This window comes from Macrotis lagotis, chromosome 3 (assembly GCF_037893015.1).
Source record: "Macrotis lagotis isolate mMagLag1 chromosome 3, bilby.v1.9.chrom.fasta, whole genome shotgun sequence".
Taxonomy (NCBI): Eukaryota; Metazoa; Chordata; class Mammalia; order Peramelemorphia; family Peramelidae; genus Macrotis; species Macrotis lagotis.
In genome coordinates, this window is record NC_133660.1 from 33,038,714 (window position 1) to 33,063,644 (window position 24,931).

At 40.9% G+C, this 24,931-nt stretch overlaps 1 protein-coding gene across 15 annotated transcripts in view; it reads left to right on the forward strand.

Moving 5' to 3' along the window:
• RUFY3 (RUN and FYVE domain containing 3) overlaps window positions 1-24,931 on the forward strand; it is a 125,222-nt gene that overhangs the window by 55,885 nt on the left and 44,406 nt on the right. For 13 of the 15 annotated variants that reach the window (XR_012476863.1, XM_074228402.1, XM_074228396.1 and 10 more), the window contains 2 exons: window positions 19,258-19,431; window positions 22,635-22,752. Coding sequence is in view for 14 of the 15 variants with exons in the window: in XM_074228402.1 (XP_074084503.1) it covers window positions 19,258-19,431; window positions 22,635-22,752 (292 nt within the window). In the remaining variant the exon portion in view is untranslated. Of the gene's footprint in view, window positions 1-10,118; window positions 14,984-16,655; window positions 18,067-19,257; window positions 19,432-22,634; window positions 22,753-24,931 lie in introns of those variants that run through there. The other 2 variants (XM_074228407.1, XM_074228405.1) reach the window with 2 other exon arrangements.

Sequence of the window (24,931 nt, forward strand, 5' to 3'; positions counted from 1 at the left end):
TCTAAATTACATTGAACAACATTGAATTGAAAAATCAACCAGCATGAGGGAAGGATTTAGAGAATTGAAATTAATATTCTCCGAACCATTGAAAAGTTGGTGAACTCTTCATTTGGAGGCAAATTAGCTCATTCTGCCTTTCCTAGCTTGAGGATTTTTGTGAATAAAAGTGTGATGTGACCAAAATCACAGGGAGAGCAGTGTTTACATAATACTGTGCATTATTGTCTGCTAAGTGGCTGATTGTGTGGAAGGAGAAGTTTTTAATTTGATGTTGCATTTTTTTTTCCAGTTAGCAAGCATTTTTCTCTTCTTCCCATCCCCCTTTGTGAAAAACAAAAACTAAAAACTAAAACAAAACCCTTTGGAGTGAATATGAATAGTCAAGCAGAACAATTTTCCCAGATTATGACTAGAAGTAGGTATTTCATTTTCTATCTTGTTTACTATTATCCTTCGTGACACTTAGAAATCTGACGGATGCAAATGGAAGAAAAATGAAAAAATCCACTGCTTTTACTATCAATTCCTATAGTTAACCCATGACCTTAACATTTGTCCATGGTAATAGGACAACAAAAAATTGGATGAAAATAAATCCAGGGGTCCCCAAAATCTTAGTATAGCTTTAAGTTTATATAAACATGAAATTATACAAATGGCTTAGAATTGAACTAAGGCTTTTTGGTAGTGCAATTCTAAGCCATTTGTATAATTTCATGTTTATATAAACTCTCTAAATAGTAATATATATATATATGTGCAATTTAAGCTATATATATATAAACATAAAAATAATCTTATTTATAAACTATTTTCTATAATATATACACTTATGACTTGACATCTGGAAGGACCATAGGAACTAGGTAACATTATAGATAATGCCCTGGATCTAGACCTGAGAGAACCTAAGTTGAAATCCAGCTTCAGACTTTTGACAGCTGAGTGACCCTGGGCACATCACCCTCTACTGTCTCAGTTTCCCCATGTAGGATGATGATAATACACAGTGGGAGAAAACTTTTGAAAGGCCAAAGAACTCTGACCAAAACTCAAGTGATAACTAACTGCATCTTCAGAAGCTGGAGGGTGAAAGAGAAGAAGCTGAGGATAGAATAGGGATAGAAATGGTTTCCACCTTCCTTAGTAGTTGTGAGGATCAGATGAGTTATTTGTTAAGTGTCAAGTACTCTGCAACCTTTAGAAAGCCCAATTAAATGATAGCTATTATTTTTATTATCATCATTCAGAGTTAGCCTATTATTCTTCTTCAGTCCTCATTGGTAATTTCTTGCAACCAATTAGTTCCCTCTGTGATAGTAAAGCAACACCTATAAAAGTATTGTATGAAAAAGGTGAACCTTTTGGAACCAGACACATAATTTTTTTTTTTAGATTTTGCAAGGCAATGGGGTTAAGTGGCTTGCCCAAGGCCACACGGCTAGGTAATTATTAAGTGTCTGAGGCCGGATTTGAACTCAGGTACTCCTGACTCCAAGGCCAGTGCTCTTATCCACTGCGCCACCTAGCCGCCCCAGATACATAATTTTTAAAGAAATATCAAGTTGTTCTATACATCCCTTTCTGCCTCCCCCCCCTTCTTTATGCTTAACAAATGTTTTATTCTTGATGATGTGTCTTATTGATGATGTACTTGCCCTCCCTTGTCCTTTCCTGTCTCTTTGCCCAGAGGTGGCAGCTTCCTCTGTTTCACTCCTGGGCTTTTGAAGATGCTGCTGCTCATTGCTTGGGCTTTGGTCAGTCTTCGGTCTTTCACAAGTTATCTCCCCTCTTGTGTTATCCTCATCCTGCCTAAACTGCTCTTCTGACTCCCCCCAAAGTCCTGGCTCCTCATAGCCCTCCTTTCTGCTTACTTGAATCAATACAGTCTAATCTAACAATATATTTTTTAAATTTTATTTATTTAAGGCAGTGGGATTAAGTGATTTGCCCAAGGTCATACGGCTAGGCAATTTTTAAGTGTCTGAGGCAAAATTTGAACTCAGCTCCTCCTGACTCCAGGACTGATGTTCTGTTCACTGCGCCACCTAGTTGCCCCTAATCCAGTAGCATTGATTGATTAAATGCTTATCATGCATGTGCACTGTACTAAGCACTGCAGATACAATTAATAGAAATGAAAACAGACCCTGTTTTCTCAAAGAGCTTGCTATAATAATTATAAGAAATTACAATAATTTATAATTATAAGATAATATAATTATCTTATCAGTAGTTATAATTATAAGAAATTACAATAAATTATAAGAAATTACAAATATAAGGTAGTTTTGGAGAGCAGAGATAATCAGGTGGCGCAGTGGAGTCAGGAGGTTCTGAGTTCAAATGTGACCTCAGATACCTGACTAGCTGTGTGACCCTGAGCAGGTTACTTTACTCTGTTTGCTTCAGTTTCCTCATCTGTAAAATAAGCTGGAGAAGAAAATAACAAAAAATGGCAGTATCTTTACCAAGAAAACCCCAAATGCAATCATGAGGAATTGATTGAAGAGCAGCACCCATAGTGATCATCATCATCATCATAGGCGTAGTCGTCAACTTTATATAAACATAAGGCAGGCCCCAGCAGCTGGAGAGTGAGGATGACTTAGATTGAGACCTGAGGGGAGATGTGGAGCAGCAGGCATGAGGGAAGGCCAGTGAGAATGATTGCATGGGAGTGGAAGCCCTGTGTCCAAGTCCATGGAGGCCAGTAGGATCCGTGTTGTACAGGAGAGGTAATAGGAAGCCCAGGAGCTTCTCGATTGAGGTGGTTCTGCCTAGACTGAAGGAATAGAAGGTTGATAGATATGTGGAGGATGGATTGCAAAGGGAGAGAATTACACAGGGAGATCCCTTGGAGGCTGAGAAGTAATGAGCGTCTGAACTAGAGTAGAGAAACTGGGGAGGATGCTGTAAGGGTAGATTTTAAGTTGGTTGATCTGTTTTGTCAAACATTATCCATTGTGGGGGGGCTAGGTGGTACAGTGGATAAAGCACCGGCCTTGGAGTCAGGAGTACCTGGGTTCAAATCCAGTCTCAGACACTTAATAATTACCTAGCTGTGTGGCCTTGGGCAAGCCACTTAACCCCATTTGCCTTGCAAAAACCTAAAAAAAAAAAAAAAGATTATCCATTATCATTCCCTCTCCACCAACCAATCAATCCATTTATATCTCTTTCCATCCATCTGTCCATCTGCCTACTCTGTCCTTCCATCCATCCATCCATCTAGCTAGCTATCTAGATATGGATTGATGGATCGATTAATACAGGGACAAAAGTGGCCTGGCCAGAGACTGAAGGGGTCAACAAAACAACTCCATGCTCATGTACAACTGATGGCAGGTCACGACTTCACCCTTGGGAGATGCAGAAACAACAGCCTGTTATTAGATCATATCACCATTTCAGAGGAACTCATCCATAAAACTAAATGGGTTTTTTTACTAAATGGGTTTCGGTTGGGTGTACTCTGCCTTCTCAGAAAGGACATCAGGGATGTGACCTCATCTCTTTCCACTGTTGAGTCTGGCAGCTTCTCAGGAACTGGGAGAGGTGTATTAACCCAGCTCAGCAAGCAGAATATTTATAGCTAATCCAGTATCGGGATTTCCTTCCCCTCTAATGTTTAATTTCATTTGAAGATTTTTTATTTCTTTTTGGCTTCTGTGAAAACTTCCTCTAATATAGGATGTCCCTAAAGTCTTGGTGCTGTTTATACATTTTCATTGCAATCATTTCTGCTGTAATTCTGACATGGGAATTCTCAAAAAAAAATGAAAATCACACCATTAAAAACCACAGAGTTTATGCAGGAAATGGCCTCAAGGCACAGTAATCAAAAGATCTAACAATGACTCAGAGGAAAAGATTGTTATTGGGTTTTGTCAGTCTTGTCTTAGTCTACATCAGCCCATTGGGGCTTTTCTTGGCAGAGTTACAAGGGGTCTGCCATTCCCTTCTCCAGCTCATTTCACAGATGAAGAAACCAGGGCAAACTTGTTCAGGGTCCCACAGCTGGTGTCTGAGGCCAGATTTGAGCTCATTAAGATGAGTCTTCCAGATTCTAAGTCCAATGCCCCATCCCCTATTGACCACCTCGTTACCTCCTCACCCAGATTTGTACCTGTTAAAAGCTTCATGCTGCAGTGCACCTCTGGGCCTGAAGGGAAGGGAGTGGGCAGCCACCCTTCTAAGGCAGCGGCGCATAGTATGACATTTGAGTGGACAAAGATCCAAAGTCTGCTCCTCAAGTGGCCATGTGCACCAGCAACCTGGAGGGCAGCAGTCTGCCCAATTCTCCAGAAATTGAATGGAAGCAAACTGAAAATTCATTTTATGCTAAAAAAGTTCCCTAAAATATATATATACTTCAGGTTGGAATCTTCACAAACCGGGCCTTTTTTTAAATAAGTTTCAAAGGCTAGGATTATTTTTGTTTTTAATTTGTTTTTTCTATTGTTTAAAGTTCGTAGAAATTTATTTTCTCAGTGTTCTTCATATATCCCCTTTGGGAAGGGCGGTTATTGCCCTCAAATTGAACTGTGATGATGAAAGATTAAACTGTGCTCCAGAGGAAACTCAATAGTCCCAAACTCTCACCTGTGTCTGAGCAGGAGTCATTCCTTCTGCAAGTCGACAAGATACCTCTCCTCTACCTGATGGGGAACTCACTACTGTTAGAACAAACTTTAACACCCTCAGGACATTTTTTCTTGCACTGTGGTGTTATTTGTAACTTTTCATTATGATTTGGTTAATAATAATATTACTGTGTGTGTGTGAATGTGTGTTTAGATTTGCATACACACATACATATAACCAAGAGTGTGTGTATATTTATATTTATAATGCATAGTTTTCAGATTTGCATGGTATTTTTAAAATCTTATTTCATTTGATCCTCACAACAACCCTGAAAATCTATGATATTATTATCATCCCTATTCTACAAGTAAAACAACCTCAACCTGCCTAAGGGTCATTCAAGCTACTGTTTCTCTAAGGCTAAATTTGAACTCAGGTCTACCTGCCTGTGCCTCTGTCTCCTGAGTCATCTAAGTTATTAGAGGAATCAAAGATTTTTTTCTTAAAGTTTTATTTTTAAAAAAAGGTTGGGGCAGCTAGGTGGCGCAGTGGATAGAGCACTGGCCCGGCCTCAAACACTTAATAATTACTTAGCTGTGTGGCCTTGGGCAAGTCACTTAACCCCATTGCCTTGCAAAAACTAAAAAAAAAAGGTTGTTGGATTGTTTTAATTAAAAATGACATGGAAGCCATCAGAGATGACACAATTTTTTCTACCATTTTAGAAAAGTTTCAGGATTATAGAGGTTATCTCCTTTGGGTAAGGGAACTTAGAATTTACAAATAATTCTCTTCCATTGTTTTTTCCCACCACCCGGTACCACAAAACTTGAACAGTGCCGTTCTATAAGGTCACGGCTGAAGCTTCTTGGTGGTTAGCCAGCCTGGGCGTTGGCCTTGCTCATGACCAGAGCATGGGAGAGCTGCCATCTGTTTGGCTTGTCAGGCCCACTTTGAACATACAGATAATTAGCAGCATCCCGCAGCGGCCTTTCATAGGCGCGGCCAGGGTCAGCCAAGGAGAAGGGGGAGCTTCTGGAGGAACATTGGCAGGGCAGCTGGCATGATTTGTTATCAGAATGAGAAGACACTTCCCATTCAAGGGCAGGAGACAAAGGGAGGGGACCAGTACTTTTAGAGATATGAAAGAAATTGAAATGGCTCCTTTGGCACAGACATCCAGGGTCTCACATCCAAGGACAATAGTGGTCCTTACGACTGTGTACTTGGCTGGTGTAGTACATTGTTTCTTCTTCTTCTGTTGCAGTTTGGGTGCGTGAGGGGGATTGTTAGTCAAAATATTGCAAAGTGATTATAGTTCTCATAACCCCCACCTTATGGAATGGAACAGCCCCACTATTCAATGACTTTTATCTCTTATCAAAAGCAAGCTTGCTCTACAAGCAAATCATGGGGATTTGGAAGAGTTGCATTCATCGACTCCCTTCTCAAGAACCTTTTCCTGTAGGAGATATCTAAGACAGACCTTTAAAACTCCATAAAAGCCCAATCTTTGTAGACATTGCTATAGAAAGTTGTTGAATGTTACTTTACTAGTATTGTAGCTGTTTACTGGAGAGATCCTCCCCTCAGAAGGGCTAAAAGTTCCTCATTCAAGGGTCTCTGGTACCCTGGAGTGAGTGTAGCTATTTACCATAGGGGACCCCCCAGAAGGACTAAAAGCCCCCCAGTCAGGGGTCTCTTGTACCCTGGTCCTATGTCAGAATTGTGAGAGAACACATACAAAAAGGGTCCCTTTGAAACCAAGACTTTTTATGAATTTGCTCAGGAGCTGTGGGAGACAATACAGGTCACTCATTGTCCACCTTAGGGAGAATGGGATGAATTTCAGTGGAGATTCAGACCCCCCCCCCCCAGCCTCAGAGGTCTAGGTATTGGGGTGTTTGATCTGTCAAGCTCCCAGGGGAAAGAGGGGAGGGGATGATCTAACTGTGCAAGACCAGAGGGAGGAGACTGTTCCCAGAAGGAATCTCCATGGGGCTCTGGAGGTAGGGAGGGGTCTTCTGCCTGTTTCCAGCCAAGCCAGGGAGGGATCCTCTTATGAGTCTGTTTCTACATCCAAAGGCCTCTGAGAGGCTTGGCTCACTCCAAAGTGTTATTTACCCCCAACAGGGTCAGTTGGAGCTAAAACCCAGGAAATGACCCAATCTCACTGTTCCTTGGTTTGGTGGATCTCTTGAAATGCCGCTCAGGTGGTGCAGGCTTACTCTTGAACTCTCATGGTGTTAACTCCCTGCAATGTTCTCTGCTCACCATCCCATGATAAAACATCTGCCATGCAACTAAAATATAATGTCTGTTGTTCATTCATTTCAGTTGGATTCTGACTCTTTGTAACCCCATTTGAGATTTTCTTTTTCTTTTTTTTTTATTGAATTTTACAGTTTCCTTCCCACCCTCCACAGTAGGCAGTCTAATCATCTTTACATTGTTTCCAATGCTATATATTGATTGGGATTTTCTTGACAGAACCAACAGTGGTTGGCCATGTCCTTCTCTGGCTCATTTTACAGAGGAGGAAACTGAGGCCAACAGGGTGAAGTAACTTGACTAGGGTCACCCAGCTAGTGAGTGTCTGAGGCCAGATTGGAACCTAGGAAGATGAACCTTCCTGAGTCCAGGCCTGGTTCTTTAACCACTATACCACCTATGTGGTGAGCCTAATTTTAACATGAAGGTCAGGAATTCCAATTGTATTCATTTTCAAGAAGAAAAACCCCATAGCAAAAGTCCTGGGGAGGGAGGCGGAGCGAAGATGGCTACAAGAAGGGATCAGTCTTAGGAGCTCTCTGATAAAATTCATCAGCTAAGGACTCTAACTAAACTTTCGAGAGAGAGAACCCACAAAGGGTCCCAGTGAGGCAGTTCTCCTACTCAAGGTAACCTGGAAAAGAACAGAAAGGCTCTGCTCCCCGGGATTGGAGAGGCGGCCTGCCAGAGGGGTGGCCTGCCAGAGCCAAAGAACCTCAGCCTCCCGGAGGCAGCCCCAGGGCGTTGGGAGTCTCAGCTCACAGCAGCAGGGGAGTCTCCTGAGCTGCACCCCGAGGAGCACCGGGCACAAAGTGGGGGAACAGCAGGGGACCTCTGCTAGAGCACTTGGAGCCCAGCCCTCAGGGCACACAGTGAGCAGCATGGTCTTTCCCCAGCCCTGATTCAGGAAACAGAAGCAGGCGGAGCTGGTAAGCAGGAGCCCCGAGGGCATGAGCCCATTGAGCTGAGGGAGGGGAGTGAAGAGCTCTGTCCTCTGCCTCTGGAACAGGACTCTGGGGCTCTGACCACTTTCAGATCCTGATCGCAGTCTAGGCCCCCCCCATAGAACAGCAGGGGCGGGCCCTGTGGCAGAGGGAGGTGCTTATGGTCATTCACAGACCAGGAGGAAGGACAGAGCCTCACACACTGAGACCCTTGTGGGAGTGTCCCAAAAGCTCAAGAAACACGCCAAACCAGGCCCAGGCTGGGAAAATGAGCAAGCAGAGAAACAAAAAGAAGACTATTGAGAAATATTTTGCAAATGAGCCCAAGAAGGACCAAAATACTCAGTCTGAAGATGAGGAAGCACAAGCTCCTGCATCTAAACACTCCAAGAAAAACAGAAATTGGGCTCAGGCTATCACAGAGCTCAAAAAAGACTTTGAAAATCAAATGAGGGAGTTGGAAGAAAAACTGGGAAAAGAAAGGAGAGAGATGCAGGAAAAAACATGAAAATGAAGTCAGCAGCTTAGTCAAGGAAATCCAAAAAAATGCTGAAGAAAATAGCATGCTAAAAACCAGCTTAGGTCAAATGGATAAAACAGTTCAAAAAGTTATTGAAGAGAAGAATGCTTTAAAAAGCAAAATTGGCCAGATGGAAAAAGAGATAAGAAAACTCTCTGAGGAGAATAAATCCTTCAGACAAAGAATAGAATTCAGGGAGATTGATGAATTTAACAGAAATCAGGAATCGATACTTCAAAACAAAAAAACAATGAAAAATTAGAAGAAAATGTGAAATATCTCATTGAAGAAACAACTGATATGGAAAACAGACTTAGGAAAGATAATTTAAAAATTATTGGAATACCTGAAAGTCATGATCAGGAAAAGAGCCTTGACATCATTTTCAAAGAATTACTACAGGAAAATTGCCCTGATATTCTAGAAGCAGAGGGCAAAATAGAAATGGAGAGAATCCACCGATCCCCCCGAGAAAGAGATCCCAAAAAACCAACCCCTAGGAATATTATAGCCAACTTCCAGAACTCCCAAGTCAAAGAGAAAATATTACAAGCAGCCAGAAGGACACAGTTCAAATGGTAGTGGAGCTGCAGTCAGGATCACACAGGACTTAGCAGCAGCTACATTGGAAGCTCGTAGGGCTTGTAATACAATATACCAGAAGGCAAGAGAGCTTAGAATGCAGCCAAGAATGAACTACCCAGCAAGGCTGAATGTCCTCTTCCAGGGAAAAAGATGGACTTTCAATGAACCAGGGGAATTTCAGAGGTTCCTTTTGGAATGGCCAGAGCTGAACAGAAGGTTTGATCTTCAGATACAGGACTCAGGTGAAGCATGGAGATTGGAGGAGAGGGGAGAAATATGAGGGACTTAATGAGGATGAATTGCATGTATTCCTGCATAGAAAAATGACACTGATAATACTCATATGAACCTTCTCAGTTAATAGAGCAGGTAGAGAGAGCTTTTATAGTTGAAGCATAGGAGAAAGCTGAATTCCAAGATAAAATATGGTGTAAAAATGGAGTCAACAGAAAAAAAAGGGAAATGGAATGGGAGAAAGAAAAAGGAGAGGGGGAATAGTCCAAGATATTTCACATAAGTTTTTTTTTTTATTACAATGAGCTATTGCAATGATATGGAAGGGGGGAGGCAAGGGGGAATTAGGGAACCTTTGCTCTCATCAGAGATGGCTAGGAGAGGAAACAGCAAATATACTCAATGGGGTATAGACATCTGGAGTAAGAAGGAGGGGGGGAGCAGGGGGAAGGGGTGGGGATGTGAATAAAGGAGGAGAGGATGGACCATGGGGGGAGAGTGGCCAGATATAACACATTTTCTTTCTTACTTCTTGCAAGGGGCTGGGAATGGAAGGCCTGCCCAGGACCACAGGGCTGGGTGGATTCTGGGCCTAAGGGGTGGTATTGGGGCTCAGGGTTTCTTGGCCCCAGGACCAGGGATCTGTCTGCTGCGCCACTCAGCGACCCTACAGCAGAGTCAGAGTGAAAGGAGAGAGAAAATAGAGTACATGGTAGTGGAGAAATAAGAAAGGAGGGAGTTGCGATCAGCCATGGCAATGGTGGAAAAATATGGAAATAACTTTTGTGATAGACTTATTAAGAATGAGATCCACCCATGTCAGAGTTGTTGGTGTTGGAACAAAGACTCAAGCACATTTTTTGTTATTATTATTTGGGGGAGGGTGCAGGGCAAGTGGGGCTGGATGGCCTGCCTGGGGCCACATAGTGGGGTGATCTTTGGGTGTCTGGGGCCGGATTTGGACCCAGGTGCTCCTGGCTCAAGAGCCAATGCTCTGTCTGCCACCCAGCCACCCCTACTATTATTACTATTTTATTTTATTTTGGGTCTTTTTTTTCTTTCTTTGTTTTTTGCAGGGCAGTGGGGATCGGGTTGGCTTGCATGTCACACGGCTGGGTGATTGTTGGGTTTACGGGGCTGGATATGGACTCGGGTGCTCGTGGCTCCAGGGCTGGTGCTTCATCCATTGTGCCACCTGGCCATACCTGCAATTATTACTATTATTATTTTTTTATTTTAATTTTTTTCTCTCCCCTTTACTTTTTTCGCCCAAACAAGTCTATATATATTCATGGGGGAGGAGGGGTATTTTGTTTACTTGTAAACAAGAATATTTTATTAATGTAAAAAACATTTGTACAAAATGAGAATAAAATAAATTTAAAGATACATAAAAAAAAGTCCTGGGGAATGGGGGATGAGGTGGGGTGAGGAAGGCATGACATCCATCACTTTGTAATTGCATTTGAGTCGGAAAGGCCTGATGTGAAAGCTCATGATGCCACAGGAGATCCCCAGTGTTTTTTGTCTTAAGGCTTCTTCTTAGAGTGTTTTCCTCCAGCCCTGAAAAGGGAAGGTATGTGGTAGGCAGAAATGGACCCGTCTCCCTCCTCTGAGACCATGCCTTTGTCCACTCTGCCCAGCTGGCAGCAGTCTAGTGATACAGACCCCTTCTTAGAACAGAAAATCGGAGACAACTGGGTGACACAGTGGTAAAGCACCAGGCCTGGAGTTAGTTAAATACATCTCAGACTTTTCCCAGCTATAAGTCCCTGAGTAAGTCACTTAACCCCAATTACATCATTAAGTGAATAAATAAATGTAGAAAATAAAATACATTGAATTGTAAAAGAAGCCAGTTACATCAAAGGCAAGTTATTTTTGACTATTTTTGAATTTTACAATTTTCCCCTAATTTTTCTTCAGGGTTTTTTTTAGGTTTTTTTTTTTTTGCAAGGCAAATGGGGTTAAGTGGCTTGCCTAAGGCCACACAGCTAGGTAATTATTAAGTGTCTGAGACCGGATTTGAACCCAGGTACTCCTGACTCCAGGGCCAGTGCTTTATCTACTACACCAACTAGCAGCCCCTTCCCCTAATTTTAATTCCCTCCCCCTACCCCCCCCAGAAGGCAGTCTGTTAGTCTTTACATTGTTTCCATGGTATACATTGATCTAAATTGAATGTGTTGAGAGAGAAATCATATCCTTAAGAGAAAAAAACAAATATAAGAGATAATAAAATTACATAATATGATAATGGTTTCTTTTTTTGGCATTTTAACATTTTGTTTTCCAATTATATACAATAGTAATATGAGCCTATCATTTTTTGCAAGGCTCTATATTCTACAATTTTCCCCCCCTCCTCCCTTCCATCCCCCCCCCCCAAGACTGTCTGACAATCTCTACATTGTTTCCATGCCATGTGGTGATGATGTAAAAGCTAATAGTCTTTGGTCTTTGTTCAAACTCCACAGTTCTTTCTCTGGATACACAGTTCTCTCCATCGCAGACAGCCCCAAATTGTCCCTGATTGTTGCACAGATGGAATGAGCAAGTCCATCAAGGTTGATCATCGCCCCCATGCTGGTGTTAGGATGTACAGTGTTCTTCTGGTTCTGCTCATCTCACTCAGCATCAGTTCATGCAAAGCCCTCCAGGCTTCCCTGAATTCCCATCCCTCCTGATTTCTAATAGAACAGTAGTGTTCCATGACATACATATGCCACAGTTTGCTAAGCCATTCCCCAATTGAAGGACATTCACTTCATTTCCAATTCTTTGCCACTACAAACAGGGCTGCTATGAATATTTTTGTACAAGTGATGTTTTTGCCCTCTTTCGTAATCTCTTCAGGGTATAGACCCAGTAGTGGCATTGCTGGATCAAAGGATATGCACATTTTTGTTGCCCTTTGGGCATAATTCCAAATTTCTCTCCAGAAAGGTTGGATGAGTTCACAGCTCCACCAACAATGCATTAGCATCCCAGATTTCCCACAACCCTTCCAACATTGATCATTGTCTTTTCTAGTCATATTGGCCAGCCTGAGAGGTGTGAGGTGGTATCTGAGAGCTGCTTTAATTTTCATTTCTCTAATCAGTAATGATTCAGAGCAATTTTTCCATATGACTATGGGTAGCTTTGATTTCCTCAGCTGTAAATTAAAAGTCATTATTTTTTAAAAGAACTTTTAAGTTCATGGACTCTAGGTTAAGAAGCTCTAGAGTGTGGTTGTCCAACCTTTTAAAAAAAATTTTTTTATTTAAGGCAATGGGGTGAAGGGACTTGCCCAAGGCCACACAGCTAGGTAATTATTAAATGTCTGGAGCAAGATTTGAACTCAGGTCCTCCTGACTCCAGGGATGGTGCTTTATCCACTGTGCCACCTAGTCGCCCCCTCAAGTAGACTTTTCAAAGAATTTTAGAGTTGTTGTCTTAAGTACCTACTTCTAAGTGTTCTGCCATGTTGTCTCCAAAGAATGATAGTTTTCTTTCCATGTTGCCTCTTCTAATTTCTTTTTCTTGTCTTATTGCTAGAACTAGTATATCTGGTTAAATAAATAATATTGGTGATAATGGAAAACCTTACTTCTATCCTAATCTTATTAGAAAGATGATTAAAGATTTAAAGGTAATATTTGCATTGGTTTTAGATAGGTGGCACAGTGAATGAAGCACTGGGTGTAAAGTCAAGTATGTATATGTAGATAATTGTTCATATGTAAATAATTGATGCAGACAATTATGATTATTCTAAATAGAGCCAGTGCATCACTACTGGTATAAATTGATCAGTTACTTTAAAAAAAAACTAAAAGTAATGGAAACATTGAATTATGTTTCCTTCATTTGTTTGTAGAAAGCTACAGGACTTACATTATTCCAAATAAATAATTCTATGAGATTGTTACATAAGTTTAATGGACTCAAATTAACAGTTCACAATTTAAGATTCTTCTGAGAAAATAAAATTTTAAAAAATTACAATAGTAAAGTGTAGTAAAGTATATCTTGTTCGATTTTCCAGGTACCTCCTATTCTCATGATTTAATAATAATAGCTATCATTTCTAAAGCAACACAAAGATTTGCAGATCTCTTTAGACCATCACTTAAATGTTTGGTACCTTGAAAATGGTCAAAAAATACCATTAAATTATGTAACATTTAAATTTCAAATGGAATGATCAACATGTCCATTTTTCAACTATGAACCAAGTTTTAAATTCCAGAATTTATAGAGCAATATTGTATTGGATAATAATATCAGGTTTGTGAAGTAATTGGTTTTTAACTGGTGGTTTAGTGCTGATAATCAGCTTCCCCTGAAGTCTTTTTCAGTCATTCAGCCAGTACAATTCAGCAGAAGATGCACATCACCCTCTGCACCAAAGTTCCCATCTAGACCAGGGCTTCTTCACCCTTTTAGGTCTCTGGAGCAGGTCAGGGAACCACCCTTCTCCATCCTGCCCAACCCCCTCCTCCATTCTCAGAATTCCAATTTATAATTGAAGTAAATACTAAATTTCAGTTGGAGGTTAGTGAGAATAAAGGTAATTTTCCTCCTCTTGATTTATTGGACCAATTCTCTGTATTGTATCCTTGCATGTGCCCCAGTTTGAGAACCCCTATTATTATAACCAAAAAGCAAATCTTCCTTAAACACAAAGAACTCTACAAGAATTTTAGCCATAGGTTGGAAACTGGACCAAGGCAGAGTCCATGGAGGAGAATTTTTGTGATAAGAAACAAGGATTATACAGAGAGAGAGAGAAAATGCTATTTTGTTTTTAGAAAAGAACTTTTGTACAAATCATTTTTTTCAGTTTAAGGGAATTTAGGTTAGATTTGAACTCAGGTCTCCTGACACTAGGTCTGGCACTCTGTCCATTGCGCCACCTGGTGACCCAGACACAGTTGGAACAATAATGTAAATGGAAAGAGTACAGAAAAAAATATGAACTTGATGCAATGAAATTAAAATTGCCAGACTTGATCCCAAAGAAGAAGTAAAGGATGCCCCCACTTGGTTTCATCCCCAGATGAGGGACTGGGAGCTGGGAACCAAGACATAATATGGGATTTGGTTGGCCTCTTACTGGATTCTGCTAAGTTTATTATTTGTTTTAGGATGGTGGGGATGAGGCTGATCCTTGATCTGTCTGAGGAATTTAGAGGTTGACACCCTTTTGGATACTTTGGCCCTTTTGCAACTGTTAACCATTATCAGACTTTGGGCCATTTCTATGTGAAAGGGCCAAGACACCAAGCTGGAGAACTGTGTATTTTATAAGAAGTATTCCAGCTGACATCGGAACATCCTTTTCAGGAATATTATTTTGCTAAAATTCTTGATCTGGCCTCTTGCTTACTATTCTTTGACCTGTATTCCTACAGAGCCCTTGGGGCATGGTTCATCTTAGAAATTTTTCCCCACCCACTCACTCACTCAGGACACAAATGGATAATGAGAATGATTAAATAGAATTTACCTTGTGGAATGATTGGGAAAGAGATAAAAGCCCTAGAGGACTTTCCCTTTCACTTGTGTACTGGTGGTTTGTGGGAAGGAATTTCTCTTCTTCCCCTTGCTCCTATCTGCAACAGAACTGGCTGGCCAACATGGACATATGCTTGCCTGTGGTCTTTGAGAGGAATTCAGTGACTCAGCTTTTTAAACCCAATTCTGAATAGACATTGCTTGGTGATTTTGATTGTGCCTTGCACCTCTGGAGAGAGCATTGGGGAGAAATACCATAGGATAAGGATTCTTGTTTACTCCAAAAGACAAGGCTGGAAGCTGAAGGCTGGACAATCTAGCTGAGGAACCATGGGTGAGTAGGGTCAATTAGAGTGGCACATGACCGTGGCTAGCCAAAACATTATGGCATGTGGGACTTGGCCGCCATGATGTTATCAGTTGGCATGCCCCATGTGCTTTGGGTTCTTTCTTTCCCCTTCCTGAAAGATCTTGGTGGTTGCAAAATTTTTCCCTTCTCTGCCTCCTGGCTTCCCTCAAATCTCAAATAAAATTCCAATCTTTCATAAGAAACCTTCCCCAATGCCTCTTCAACCTAGTGTCTTATTTCTGTTTATTATTTCCTATTTATACTCATATAATATAATTATTTCCTATTTTTCCTCCATATAGTTTATTTGTTCTTATTTGTTAGTTTATTGTCTCTCCCAGATCCTTGGGGGGGGGGGGCACTGTCTTTTCCCCTTTCTTTGTAGCCCTGGCTTACCCCAGTGTACCTAATAAATACTTATTGACTGACTGTCTTTCTGAGCCCTACAACTGGTTTTACTAGCCAGGCCTTAGTCCTCTTGCCAGGAGTCTTCTCCATGCTACCACTCCCTGGAAAGGGTTTTTTGGGTGGATCCCTGACTTCATAACTACAATCTCCACCTGTATATGGCTAGGAGTTGTTGCTCTCCTGAATCTAAATTTTCTGACCAAGAATTTTTTCTTAATGTCTGGCTCTCTTTTTCTGTAATCTGGGCTAAAAAATGTGCACTAACAACTTTTATATTTGGATTTCATAATTAATCAGTTTGTTAAACTTTTCCATCTTTGCTGGGAGTTGTTATATGAAAACTCAGCCCTCATTTTGGGGGTTGGTTAGTCAGTTTCCTAAAATTAACCTAATTTTAAAGATTTATTTGCAATTTTGAGCATTGGGTATTCTTCTGGTGTTGCTTATTTCATTCCATCAGTTCTTTTTTTTTGCAAGGCAGTGGAGGATTAAGTGACTTGCCCAAGGCCACACAGCTAGGTAATTATTAAGTGTCTGAGATCACATTTGAACTCAGGTTCTCCTGACACATGGCTAGTGTTCTATTCACTGTGCCACCTAGCCATCCCTCCATCCATTCTTATAAATCTTTTTTATCTCAGGATTCCTCATGTTTCCAATTTCTTATTGTAAAATAATCTATTATTTTCATATATCAATTTGTTGATAGGACTTTTGCTTCTAAGTTTTACTCTAATACAAAATGCATTACTATGAATAGTTTGGAGAACTTTGATTTAACTTAAAGTATATATCTTGTCATGGGATTGCTGAATCAAAAGATATGAACAGTTCTGTATCTCTTTTCTAAAATGATTTCCAGATTCAATAGAGTATTTGTGTGTTCTACTCATAGCGTATTCTCACATCCCCTCTTGACACTGACTATCCTGGGTTTTGGTTTCTTGCTCATTTATAAGCTAAAATCTCAGTTGTTTCCATTTAAATTTCTTTTGCTATTAATAATCTGTGACAGCATTTCACATGCTTGTTGATAATCCTTTTGTAATTCTTTTAAAGATTGTTTTCCATTTAACCATTGGAGAATGGCTCCTGATCTTATTTTTGGGTTAATTTCCATAATGGCTTAGTTTTCAGATTTTTTTTTTCAGAGATTTGATGGAAGGGGATTTTTTCCATTCTGTTGTTGCTAGTCTTCCTATCTTAATTGATTTTATTTATTGCAAAAGTGTTTAAATTTCATGTTTAAATTAGTCTTTTTATGATTTCTGTCTTGTTGAAAGATTCCTTCCCTAACTTTTTTTTAATTGCATTTAAAAAATTCTTTCCCTCCCATTGAAAAAACAAGCAATGAAGCCAATTCCAATAACACCTTTATTGGTTGTTTTCCTCTTTAGGTTTACTTCTCACTCCCTATCACACCATCCATTTGCCAAGTCTTGCTTTTCCTACCTCCATAATAGCTCAGCCAATTCGCTCTACAATTACCAGCTTACCGCTGGACTAAATTATTTCAATCTCCTCCTAATTGGTCTCTCTCTCCTCCACAATCCATCCTCCATACTGATGTCAAAGTGATTTTTCACTCTTCTGTTTAGAAGTCCTTTACAACCCATCTCCAATCTATCTTAGATTCCTTAGCCATCACTGTTCTTCCTCTACTTTACAAACCAGCCAAACTGGCCTTCTCTCTCTCCTCAGTTTTCCAGTTGCAAAGCATCATCTTTCATACCCCAAGCCTGGAATGTACCCTGTCTTTACCCTACCTTTAAGATTCAGTTAAAGTGCTATCTCCCTTCCTTCCTCATGAAGCCTTACCTGTTCCCCACCCCACACCGGCCAGTGCTTTCCCTTCCTAAGAGGCTTGTATTTACTTCATTTTGAATTTGTATTTGGGGGGAGGCTAGGTGGCGCAGTGGATAAGAGCACCAGCCCTGGAGTCAGGAGTACCTCCATTCAAATCCAGTCTCAGACATTTAATAATTACCTAGCTGTGTGGCCTTAGGCAAGCCACTTAACCCCATTTGCCTTGCAAAAAAACCAAATAAATTTGTATTTATTCCTGTGCCCTTAGGTGTCAGCATCTTCTTGTGTACCTCTTTTCCACCAAGAATTTTTAACTCCTTGAAAATAGAAGTTGCTTCATTCTTTGGCTTTCCACTGCCTGGGAATAATATAGTAATAATTCCTTGAAGGTGGAATTGGTTGGTTGATAGATGGAGCTGCAAGCGCTTTGTCTTCTGCTTCTATTGCTGTGACTGGGTTGTAAGATCCTTGAAGGCAAGACCCCCTCTAGGGCTTCGTAAAATACTGGGCACATTGTAGCATTGTAGATGTTTAGTAAATGTTTGTTGAATTGCTTCACTTTCTCACATACAATTTACGGGTCATTGGACAATGAGTTCACTGTTAGAGCTAAATGCTTATGGCTGATTTGAAAAGAGTGATTCCTAGTATCCTCCTTATACAGATTTGCAATTCTGCCCTTCTCACTACAGGGTGGAAAGGACAGAGGACTGGCCATTTGTCCTTGTCTCCTTGATCACTGTGACCATATTGCTCATCCACCAGGAAGGAGATGCTCATGCTATGCCCTCCATCCTTGGCCAGGCTGCTCCTGAGACCAGGAAAGAACTCAGCACCTATCCCACCACCCAGAGGTGGAATTTCTCTTCCCTGGCTTTTGAGAAGTTACCTCCTATTCAGGAGCAGGGTGGTTGTGTTAGCTTTGTATGGCAGGTGTTTTAATAATGGTTCAGATGGCTTGTGATCTATGGGAGAAAATTGGTAGCAAGTATAATTACTTACAGGAAGACCCAAATTTGAATTCTGTCTCATTTAACTAGCTGTTTGACTGAGCAAGTCCCTTGAGTTCTCAGCCTCAGTTTACTCATCTGTAAAATGAGGGTGATGATAACTCCTCTCACAGAGTTGTCACATGGATCAATTGCAATGACATAGGCCAACCTTACGTGCTCTATGTAAAAATCATGCCCAAAAGTTTACTATTAATAACTTTTTACAGGCTCTGGAGCTATTAAACATAAAATATTTCTGTCTGGTTAGTACAGTCTTTTTTTTTTTAATTTGGCATCATAGGCAGTCCATGTCCAAGATCTTTGACCTTGGAAAAATGTCTTTTTACTGAAAAGCTGCTGTGATGGGAACAATAGCTTAAACCCTCCCCCTATCCAAGTTCAACTCATTTCTCCTTACAAGGTACAAGGACATAGACCTCGAAACTTGATTGGCCCTGGAGATGAAAAAGTTTAGACTGTTGATGTCCTTCTTGGAAGATGGAGTAGGACCTCCAGGCTTTTTCTGGTGTTTGGCAGACCAGTCAGTCAGGAAACATTTTTTAAGTCCCTACGGTGTAGCCCCCACTCTTCTAACCTCTGGAGATACAAAGTGAGCCAAAATTCAGTCTGCCTTATAAGCTCATGGTCTAAAGGGAGACAACCACAGAGGGCCCAGATCCATTGCAGGAGAAACTGGTGGTGATCAGTCCAGCAGGGACGCTTGAACTGAGGACAGGCAGCTCAGCTGAGCATCATGCATTGTCCTGGCTGTACAGCCTGGTCCTTTTCTTGCCAAGACTAAATAAACCTGCTGTTTGACTCAGTGGCTTATTTCATTCTAATATCAAACTTCTTGGTCTGGACTGGATCAGGCCCAGCCTGGGGCAGTGGCACATGCCCCATCAAGACACAATGTTAAGGAGGCAAAATGGATGTTAATTGTATGTATCTCATATACAGTCGTGTTAAAATGGGCATATGCTGGGTGGACCGCAGGGACCAGTTTAAGACTTTGGAGCTAACTGAGGCCCATCTGCCTCCTTTTGTTCACAGATCCCAATTATCTAATGGCTAATGAGCGAATGAATCTGATGAACATGGCCAAACTGAGCATAAAGGGGCTGATAGAGTCAGCGCTGAACCTGGGGAGGACCCTGGACTCCGATTACGCTCCCCTCCAGCAATTCTTTGTCGTCATGGAACACTGCCTGAAGCATGGCCTCAAAGGTGTGACCCCCATGTTCTGGAAAGGTGGCCAACTGGCCAGTGGGGGGATGGGACACTCCTCCCTGCAAGTTGAGCCCTGGGATGGTTCTCTCTCCCCTTCCCTCTTCCTCTGTCTCCCGTGTCTCTGTCTCTCTCTCTCTCTCTCTCTCTCTCTCTCTCTCTCTCTCTCTGACTCATGTCTCCCTCTCTCCCGCTCCCTCCGTTTCTCTGTCTCTCTCTCTGTGTCTTTTTTTTTATCAGTTCATGGTTACTATCTTTAAAATCCAGTACTCAGGTCTCTTGGGAAAAGAAGTCCTATCTTTAGCTGCAAAAAATTAACCATGGCAACATTCTATTATAAGATTTAGAGGCTAGAAGAGATGGCACCTAGTCCAACTTCCTCATTTTATAGATGATGAACTAAAACTTCAGAGGAGGTGTAATGACTTGTCTAGGGTCCCACATTTGGTAAGCAGTAGAGGTAGGTTTTGAACCCACATTTTCTAACTTTAAATCCAATATTCTTTCTCTGTTCTCACTCCTATAAGATGGTGTGTTGGATAAACTGATGGACTTAGAGTCAGGAGAAAACCTGAATTCCAATTCTCCAATATTTCTAACTCTGAGACCCTAGGCAATTCTCTTAACTGCTCTGTGCCTCAGTTTCCTCATCTGTAAAATGGCAATAATAATAATAATAATAATAGCACCTCCCTCACAAGATTGTTGTGATATTCAAATGAGAACATAAAAGTGAAGGGCTGGGGCAGCTAGTTGGCACAGTAGATAGAGCACCAGCCCTGGTTTATTCTCAGTTGAGATTTAAAAGGTCAAGGGGTGACTAGGTGGCTCAGTGGATAAAGCACCGGCCCTGGAGTCAGGAGTACCTGGGTTCAAATCCGGTCTCAGACACTTAATAATTACCTAGCTGTATGGCCTCGGGCAAGCCACTTAACCCTATTGCCTTGCAAAACAAAAAGAGTAAAGGGATTTATAAATGCTATAAAAATCTTTTTTGTTGATTAGTCATTTCAATTGTGTTTCACACTTTGTCATCCTATTTGGGGTTTTCTTGGCAAAGATACTGGAGTGCTCTGCTATTTGTTTCTCCAACTAATTTTTTAAATGGGGAAACTGAGTCAAACTTACCCAGAGCTACGAAGTTCTGAGGCTGGATTTGAACTCAAATCTTACTGACTCAAGGCCCAACACTCAATCCACCACGCCCAGTTAGCTGTCCATAGAAATCCCAGCTGAAATTATTAATAGGTTTAATTTCTCTTAAATGTTGACCAATTTAATGCTCAAAGAAACAAATCTCCCTTGTTTAAGTGTCTTAATTTCCTTGACCATCAGGCAAGGACTCTCTCTTGTATCACTGAAGATATCCTACAGTGTTGCACAGGACATAGTTAAAAATATTTAACTTTTAACCATTGTAAGTTAAAAAACATCTAGTCTGGAGGGACAGCATGAGCCCTGTCCCTAAACGCCACCAGCAGATTTAGTCCTGTGGCAGAGGTCTTGAGTGGTGGCTTCCTCTTTCTGCCTCTTACCTCCTTGTGCATAAGATGACCAGTTAAGACAGAATGATCCCTGGTGAATCTTCTGTATCTATACTTAAATCATAACCATAACTCAGCACTCCCCAGGCTCTGAGGTCTCCAGACAAGATGGGCAGCACTAAATTGTACACTGGAGTGGCACATCCTCTTTGGCCTCGGGCAGTGACTCCCAATACCAAAAGGCTACAGCTTAGTAATAGGATCCTTCATGTTTCCTATAGCATAGTGGATCTCACAATGAAATTTTACTCTGCACTAGCAGATCCTAGAGCTAGGGCTAAAAGAGTCCATAAGCTGAGCCATGATTCTGATGTAAGTCCTTTCACTCTACTCTAATATCACGTTAAAATATCCCTAAAACCTAGAAAACTCCATTTGATCTCTTACCAAGTAGACTTTTCTTTTTTTCTTTTGCTTTTTCTTTTAGGTTTTTTTTTTTTTTGCAAAGCAATGGGGTTAAGTGGCTTGCCCGAGGCCACACAGCTAGGTAAATATTAAGTGTCTGAGGCCAGATTTGAACTCAGGTATTCCTGACTCCTGGGCTGGTGCTTTATCCACTGTGCCACCTAGTCGCCCCTTCAAGTAGACTTTTCAAAGAATTTTAGAGTTGTTGTCTTAAATACCTACTTCTAAAGTTATCAAACATTAGTAATTCAACAAATAACATTTCTTTCTTTCAAAATGATGGCTTGCTTAATGGTGTTCTGAATTGTTAATATGTCCTCTAAAACATATAAAATAGATACCTTAGAAATGTTCTGTCCAAAGCCATTTTTCCTTTTTCTGTTTTTTTTTTTGTTACCTTGATTTCCCATGTATAATTAATATTATATCACATGCCTTCTCAGAGGGTGAGTTGGGGAGGGCCTGCAGGGAGGGATGAAAATTCAAACTCAGATTTAGAAAAAAAATTTTAAATTAATTAGTTAACACACACTAAACAAGTTGTTTGGCTACACAGAATGACTTAGTTTCCAAACTAAACTGCAAAATAAGAGGAAGCTTATTTGATAGCTTATGACTCACAAGTAGAAAAATTTGTAGAAGTAAATACTAGGAAAGAGAAAGTCACTTGATTGTTTATGGTGGCAGGACTAAGACTTGAGGTAGTAAACTGAGTATCAGAAATGGCCTACGGTGAGGATGAAGGATGATGGCCAAAACTTGGCCTTAGATCAATTTCTAATTGCAAAATAAGAATAAGAATTACATTTATTTAGGACTTACTATGTGATACTGTACTAAATGCTTTCCAAATATTATATCATTTGATCCTCTCCACACCCTTGGGAGATAGGTGCTAACATCCCCATTTAACAGATGAGGAAATCGAGGCAGGCAGAGGCTAAGTGACTTGTAAGCTAGAAAGTGTCTTGAAGCAGATTTGGATTCAGGTCTTCTTGATTGCAAGCCTTGCTCCGGAATACCGATTAAATCTCTTCATTTCTTTGTCTGTGGCACTGGCTCTTCTAACTTCTCCCTCTTCCCATGCACATGAGTGTCTGAGTTAACCTTCACTCCCTATCTCTGATATAAATAACATGAGTAATTTTAGAAAGTTAGATCACTCACTCTTTGGATTAGTTCTCTGAGGACAATATATGAGGCAAAATGTATTTGTTTTAAAAAAATAACACTTTTTTTGTCTGTTTGCCTTAGCCAAAAAAACTTTCCTTGGGCAAAATAAATCCTTCTGGGGCCCATTGGAACTGGTGGAAAAACTTGTTCCTGAAGCCGGAGAGATAACGGCAAGTGTCAAAGATCTTCCAGGCCTTAAGTAAGTAAAACATTTGAGTCTGTCAAGTGAGATGACATTTGGTAACCGTGTCTCTCCCCAGCATCATCACTCCCACAGAAGTGTTGAGTGATTGTTATGACTAGGCTCCAGGAAAAAGGGGGGTGGGCTTGGTACTAGGCCAAACTAAGAACTGGCTGCTGCCTTCCAAGGAGGGGAACTTGGACCTTCCATACCTTTTGTTTTTGTGGGTGGATTGTTGACTAGAAAGGGTGAGTTTCAGGAGATTGGAATTATGGTGATGATTTTCTGGCTGCTGAGAAGAATAAGAAATTTGTGGCTAAGAATTGACAGCAGAGAATTGAGAAGATGCAAAATTGTAGTTAAACAAAAATGCTGGGTCATTCCAGAAAAATATTTGCTCTTAGATGGACTTCCAGGCAAGATAGGAATGAAAAGCTTAATAGGGAAACACAGCTGTCCTCAACAAATATCTAAAAAAGAATCTGGAAAGACTCCTTATTGTGGGATAAAGAAATCTGAAGAGAAACAGAAGGAAGCATCTATTTCAAAACTGGGCTGAAAAAAGTCCATTGGGTCCAGGAGAGCCAGTGCAACAAGCCACCAGCCTTAAATTAAGTCAGTGAGGACATGGAGAGAGGAACTGAGCCAGGGCAGACCAAGAGCTCTCTAGCAAATGGAGCCAGTCTGCAGCCCCTGAATGTGGGCTCTGGCATCCAAGTGAGCACTGACAGGTGGGACCATGGGGTGGCCCAGCCCAGCCCATGGGAAGATGAGCCTGGATCAGAGTGACCCCAAGTTCATTAATTGGGCTCCTTGAAGCACCAAGAGCCAAGGAAAAGACCAGGTCAGCTCATTTATTGGCCATTAGAATCTGTGGAGCAGGTGGGGAGGCAAGGTTGGGATGGCTGCCCATCACATTGCCTTCACCTGAGAAGGAAATGGAAGTGATTCCCAGGATGGATCGTGCCAGAAGGGAAAGCCCAGTGGAGACCCCATCCCACCCTAGCCAGCTGAGAGATTGATTCTGGGTCCGAAGCCAGCCATCCTCTCCAGAGCAGCAGCAGCACCCTGAGACAGAGGCAAGAGAACTAAGCAGGTCCTAGTCCATGCATTCAAGAATTCTAGACAAGATTGGGCCAAGTGCAAAAAGCCAATCTCCTGAGACTGAAAATATGAATTAAAAAAGAAGAAAACAATGAATTGCTATGGGTTAAAAGAAACAGGAGAAGGGAATAGCCACCCAACCATGAGGAAACTTTCAGAGTAAAAAAAATGGACTGGCTTCAAAGACCACAAGTGTAGTTACAACAAAGGAAATGAGAGATCAAAAGAAAATTACTAATGAAATGAGTTGAAGAGGAAACAAAAAGAAGAATAGTCTAGTATAGAAAGGGAAATACTGCTTTACCCACATGATAGATTCCCTGAAAAAAAGAATGGAGCCTTCAGAATGCAGTGCTTCTAAGGAATAGGAAATATTAAAACAAATGAAAAAGTTGAAAAAATAAAAGATGTTATCAGCCATAAAAAAAAATTGAAGGGGCAGCTAGGTGGCACAGTGGATAGAGCACCGGCCCTGGAGTCAGGAGTACCTGAGTTCAAATCCAGCCTCAGACACTTCATAATTACCTAGCTGCATGGCCTTGGGCAAGCCACTTAACCCCATTTGCCTTGCAAATACCTAAAAAAAACAAAAACAACCAATTGAACTAGAAAGCAGGTTGAAGAAAAATATTTTTAAGAACAAGACCCTCTGAAAACCATGACAACCAAAACTTTGAATTAAAAAAATCCTGACTATTTTAAGAATCCATAAAAGAAAACTGCCCACATGAATTAGAACCAAAGAACAAAGCAAAAACAGAATCCACCTTCTGAAAGAATCTTCACCCTGAAAATACCTAAGAATATCATATCCAGAATTTAGAGCTTCCCAATCAGAGAAAAGACATTGCAAACAGCCAGGGGAAAAAAAGTTCATGCACAAGAGGACCACAGTCAGAATCACATTAGATTTAATAACAGTTATGAAAAAGGAAGAAGAAAAATTTTGCAAAGTGATATTTCAAAAAACCAAAGCTAAGGGTTTACAAGCCATTAGTAACTTATCTGCAGAAGTAAGTAAACTCTCAGAGGGATCATAAAATATCAAACTTGCAATCATTTTTTGATAGAAAGAGCAGAACCAGGAGAAAAC